At 35.4% G+C, this 6,000-nt stretch overlaps 1 protein-coding gene across 3 annotated transcripts in view; it reads right to left on the bottom strand.

Moving 5' to 3' along the window:
• Window positions 1-5,057, bottom strand: part of alien (COP9 signalosome complex subunit 2 alien) — a 75,581-nt gene extending 70,524 nt beyond the window's left edge. For 2 of the 3 annotated variants that reach the window (XM_067086925.1, XM_067086924.1), the window contains exons 1-2: window positions 4,737-4,967; window positions 1,911-2,105 (exon numbers count right to left, since the gene is read on the bottom strand). In XM_067086925.1, coding sequence (XP_066943026.1) covers window positions 1,911-2,105; window positions 4,737-4,952 — 411 coding nt within the window. In that variant the 5' untranslated portion in view covers window positions 4,953-4,967. Of the gene's footprint in view, window positions 1-1,910; window positions 2,106-4,736 lie in introns of all 3 variants that reach the window. The other variant, XM_067086923.1, reaches the window with a different exon arrangement.
• Window positions 5,058-6,000: the final 943 nt, after the last annotated feature.

Consider the following 6,000-nt stretch of genomic DNA (forward strand, 5'->3'; position numbering starts at 1 on the left):
AGCCAGCTCCTCCACTAACACTTCACTATGAGCACTACGTTCACGGTTCATAATTTGACGGTCTGAATCACCCGAGACATAGAATGCATTAACACTGTAATTCAAACTTCCAATCAAACTTTGCTTCAAGAGTGGCAACGGCAATGGGGTCCGAAGTATGAGAGCTGGGAATGGGAACAGATTGTAAAGCTGAAGGACTGAGATTAGAAGGCATAACAGAAATTACAGGAACATCACACAAAGATTTCGAAGAATGCTGACTAGCTACAGACTTGTCACTTCTAGCACTAGCTCTCATATTTTTGTCTTTTTCCAATTTGGAAAGGCGAGAAGTTAAAATCTTCCACTGTCTAGGGTCCCAGTCAACACACTCAGCACAGGTAAGATCTATAGAGCACACTTGGCCCCTGCAACTAGCACACACAGAATGCAAATCATATTTAGCAAGAGTCAATCTCGTATTGCAGCCTTTGCTGCAATATCGAGTGCTCGATGTACTTGCATCAGACATCGTCAAGTAAGTGCCAACTAAGTCTAGACAAGAGTCAAAATTCGGTAAATTGTCTAAATTAAGCCAACCTGACTAAATAAATGCCGAAACGCAATCAAATGAATCCAAAATACTTCACCAATACTCCTGGGAAAAAAACCAGTTAAGCCTACGAAAATCCAAATTACTAAACTGTAGCTGCTGCTCACAACCTTCGTCGAAAGCCGGCAGAAATAAATTGAGCCTTCTTGCTATGTTGTTCCTCTTCTTCCCCAAAACTGGGCGGGGCTAGCTACTTACACCAAGATAAACAAAAAAATCTCTACCGCGAATTTGCAAATTTTAGCTGCCGGTTATTAGAAATTGTTAGCCATGTAATTACTTGGTAAGTTACTTATATAACACCTGTAATTATAAAAATGGCTCTCTCACTTGTTATTTGACATGTATATTTGGCAAGGATCAAATACTCTGAAAAGGTCTCTATTTGAATATTCCCGGAAAAAACTTCAGTCTTATTATACTTGTAAATCCTCTGAACCATCGTACATAGTATTTACTCACCCTTTCCAGTGTGCTATTATTATTAATATATATTAATATCATTATTATTATTATTATTATTACTAAACCTCCCAATCTAGTTCTGTGTAAAGTTACGGTGTATTCATGGGGACTGACAGTTCAATTACATTAAATGACAAAATTTAGCTTCCCCTAAATTTTCATGCATACAAGACAGCATATTGCAAATTGAATGTAATATATAAGAAGCATCCCCATTTTGGATTCATACTTGGAAAATTTAAAAATATCCATAATTTCCCTTGTCTTCACCACTTATTTGGAAGCTTCTTACCTACAATAACTATACAGGCATTCAAATTTTACTGTAAATAGGAAACAATATAACCTGTATCTTTAGGCATGTTAGGGGGTCTGATACCCATTGAATATGTTTTTTTCTGAATAAGCTTAGCCTATCATCTCATATTGTTTTCTACCTCTGCATTAATTTTTATTATCTGATAATTAAATTTTACGCCTAATAAATATATTACAGCATGATAAACTACAAATTCATCACTAAACTGTAAAAACATTACAAGCACTTGAACTACTGCAACGGTACAATTCAGATTTAATCTCACGCAAACACCTATTTGCCTAGCCTAAGAAATTTCTCTTTAATAAGCACATTACTAATACCATAGTTTTAAGCCAATCAAGTTCAGTACAAAGAACAGGAAAACCTCAGTTACAAATATAAAAAGTAATTTTTTTTTACACAAAAACTATCATAGCATTTTGCCTTTTTCTTAAAGCACTCCAGTACTGATTATAGATAAACATACAGTACTTCACCACTATCTGAGAACACACATGAATGCTTTAAATTTCCTTTGAATTTTCTACTCACCAATCTGAAGTTTATTTTGATCATTTGTTTGAGTGCTTTAAATCCCCACTCTCCCTTATCTCCTGCTTCGAGGTCTAAAACCCGCTGGAATGACGTAAGGGCCGTTCTGGGATCATCTTCTTTAAGGGCTTTGCTGTTATAGTACTGGTTTTCTAAATCAACATCTGGTTCACTATTACTATCTTCTGAATATTCCTGTTAATGGATACAAGAAAATTAGAACATTTCATGGCAGGTAAAAATATCACCAAACAGAGAAATCAACAGTGTAATGCATTACAAGTACAGTTCATTAACAGTGTAAAATAATCTGAGCAAGCATAATACAAAACCTCATTACCCATTGAAAAAATACATGAGCTTTCCCCTTCACTCTTTTATTTCATTTAATGCCAGATTGCTACATTTGATCAAATGGGAGGAAGGGCAATCCTTATCCTTAACATCATCATTATTACTTATAGTATTACTGTACCATGAAGAATTCTTCTTCTGTCAGTCAGACAACAAGAGATTGTTGAGCCTGGGAACATTCAAAGACAAAATAATTATAGGGGCATATATTTGACTGAAACAGTTGTAATGAAAGAAACTGTTTACTTTCAAAGACCTTACATTACATCTTTTGAAACCATTAAATCCTAAGAAGAGGAAATGTAAAAATATGAGATCTTCCATATGCCCAAGATGCCTAAGAACCAATGCTACCAACAAACCTTGGAAATTCAAATGAAGTCCTTTATAAAAAAAAACTGTCTCAGCTGAAATGGTTGGATGAAAAAATGAAAAACCTTCCTTTAAAGATGCTTTGGAAACAATGGAACTAGATTTTTTTGGAGAGGAACTAAAAATGAGTGAAATACACCAACTGGGGTAGTTTATAATTCATACACCACAAGATAAACAGTAGGAAAAAAATTGTGTGCCTCACCCTAATCACAGCATCCTAACCTTACCTTCCCTAACCTGACCTAAAGCACCATAAATGATTACAGTGAAACACCCAACCTTGAACACCAGGCCCTAAATGGCAAAAGGGAAAACCCATCTTCTTTTTAGCATTACACAAAGCATTTCTAATCTTAAGGTTGGGAGGTAGGTTTTGTTTTAACCATGGTAAATCAAACCAGTTAAGGGAAGCATTTATCAGTGGAATGGATTATGGCACTTCTAGATAAGAGCTCTTATTGTTGATTTTGCATTAAAATTAAAAATAGTGCTCTTGTCATCAGCAATTCTTACTCTTAAGGCAGCCATTGCTAAACTGAATATAATGAGTGTTGAATTCTGGGAGGAGTCAGAAAACATCAAGTGCACTGGCAGAAAAAATTATGAAGTTTTAATTGGTTGAAAACACTAGGTAATTATTACAATAACAAGAAAACAGAAAAGCTCCCTTTGCAGTCAGAGAGTGCATGGACTAAAGGTGCCTGTCACCTCCCTGGGTACAAGAACTTTGAATCAGAATACCTTCAAAACAATAACAATTGATACAGAATATAATTCAAGTTTTCATATTTTAATTGGTAAATCCACATATTATTTACATGTCCCTGTATCTAAAAGATAATTTTCCAACCACTTCTGCTAACAAATTTGGTGTCCGAGACAAAGTAATGTGGCATAGTCCACTGGGAGAAAGAGGCCTAGCCTACATGCCTTGTATTTTGGGGCAAAAACTTACGTAGATCATACGTTAACCATAACCTACAATAAAGTTGATGGATAACAAAGTTCTATAGTGCACAGCAAAGCCAAGTATGGCATAACCTAACCTAAGCTTACCACTATTTCGTAGCCTACCATAAAGTAGCTTAAAATGTAAACATCTAGGTGTTCATCTACTGTGTTACGAATAAAAGGCATGTGACTGGTTGGTGTTCTACATTCATTCTTACTCAGCTTATGATAAAACAATATTTTTAGTGGTTGTCATTATCATGAGCAACAACTCCTCTTCCTGTCCGTACTGTTAAGTTTAAATTGTAAAGTAATTGTATCATTGGGCATAGCCTGTGTTTTATTGCAGTATTTGTTCTTGAACAACTCAATAAACAATGTTAAAAGCTTGCTTGTTTGTGTGTTATGTGGTGGCATCATGGTACGTCATTTTATTTTGATAATCAGTTACTGTTTAGGCCAAGTCAGGGTTTAGCAGAGGAAGATGCTTTTGACAGAAATAGTTGAAGACACACAAAGGCAACTGACCCCTGAGGTTAGGGATAGTACTGGGGATGTAACAATACTTTATTCAAGTTAATGAACAATTTTTACTAACCTATTTCTTTGTGAAACGATATTGCCTGCCTGTAGTCATAAAAGAAGTTCCTTGATAGTTTTAAACAATGGCATTACTCCAAAACTAATTAAACGTCTAAAGGACACAATAACTTATTCACTTCTGTTGTAAATTGTTGGTTAACCTATTGCATACCTAAATCTAATGAAGTGGCTTACCCAATGGAAAGCCGCCCTAATACCTTTTGGGTCTGGTTAGTTAAGACAGAACCCGGCGTAATAGGCTGCATAAGGTTACGTTATTACAATATCTCTAAACCCCGGTTACCCAGTAACAAGGGAGGGGACCATGACCCATCCTGCCAACTGATACAATTACCAAACAGTTATACTGGCTCTCAAAAAAGGTCTGTAGTAAAGTGCATGCTAGAAATGGCAATCGAGGAATACAATAGCCTAGCCTATCCAGAGGTCGGTACGGTCTGAGGCAACGAGGCTGACCCATTACAGCAACTACACCACACAATTTACTAAATGTAAATAATTTCTGGCGCATATGAAACTGGTTTTGTTCAATTAGGTCCTTACCAAATCGTATTCCTCTTCGTCATCACACATAAAGTCATCTTCGGCGTCAGACATGTTGGTGGATGAAGTTTGATCGGTTGCTCTACTAAACCAGAGCTCCTCCTCCACTACCCTACAATACACGATTCCACAATTCTGCGTTTGTCGTTCCAGAAGAGCGTCACACAATTTCACAGTTTCGCGTTTGCTGTTATGGTCATGCTTAGTTGTGATCATGCTCACTCAATGACAAAGATTTTTTTTTCTGCGTCAAACGCCAATAAAATCACATTTATTTCACGGCTGCATTAGATATGTACGATACTTCCGATAAGGAAGGACTATGCACGGTATGGGCATATCTATCTTGACAATCACGGACACTTCAATTGAAGCTTTCTGCTTCATTTACACTACTTAGAGCTATAAGTGCAAAACCTCAGACGTATTAAACAAACGACCACGAGGAGTGTTTAGCTACATGATAGCTGTTGCAACAACTTTTTGAAGAAACAGATGCTTATATACGATGTCTATTCCAAATATCATCAGGAACAACTTGATATAAGATAAATTTGAAATTAAGAAAGATATTTCCTCTACTCCTGATCTAACCAGGAACAAGCTGATGAAGTAAGATCAGTTTAAAATTAAGAAAGGTATGTGGGTCTCGCGCACTTATTTAATATCCTACCTTGATTTTTAAAGCTTGCATTTATAGCCCAGGTACTCATGCTTAGCTATAAGGCAGTTACACTTCGCAGCAAAAACTGGGTAACTCTGAACCTAGGCCTAATAAAAACACGTTGAGAGGCATATTGGTTAAAATACTCTATTTATTACCCTTCATATATGTAAGAAAGTAAGAAAAATTACATATGCATTGTATATTCTTAAATCTTGTGATATATTCATTATAATAATACTTAGATATTTACACGTCAATTATAGATGAAATTCATAAGATAAAAGATATCAAATTTAAGAAAAAAAAATTTACATTTCTTCAAAAATTACTTGGGTTTACCAACTAATCATTCTCTATGAAAGTGCATACATGCTTTAAAAAGAAAACAGTTAACAGATTTTATGGCTAACAAAACTAAAACGTCGGAAACACTAACTAAATTATAGAAACTCATATTGGCACCTTTCATCAAGAAATTTACATTATTCTCGGAATTTAAGCATCATGTCGAGCGATTAATAGAAAAATTATTGATTCAATTTCTCCTAAACACTCATAATAATGCCAAAATTGATATTGAGGACATTGATAAAAACT

Source organism: Macrobrachium rosenbergii, chromosome 43 (genome assembly GCF_040412425.1).
Source record: "Macrobrachium rosenbergii isolate ZJJX-2024 chromosome 43, ASM4041242v1, whole genome shotgun sequence".
Classification (NCBI taxonomy): domain Eukaryota; kingdom Metazoa; phylum Arthropoda; class Malacostraca; order Decapoda; family Palaemonidae; genus Macrobrachium; species Macrobrachium rosenbergii.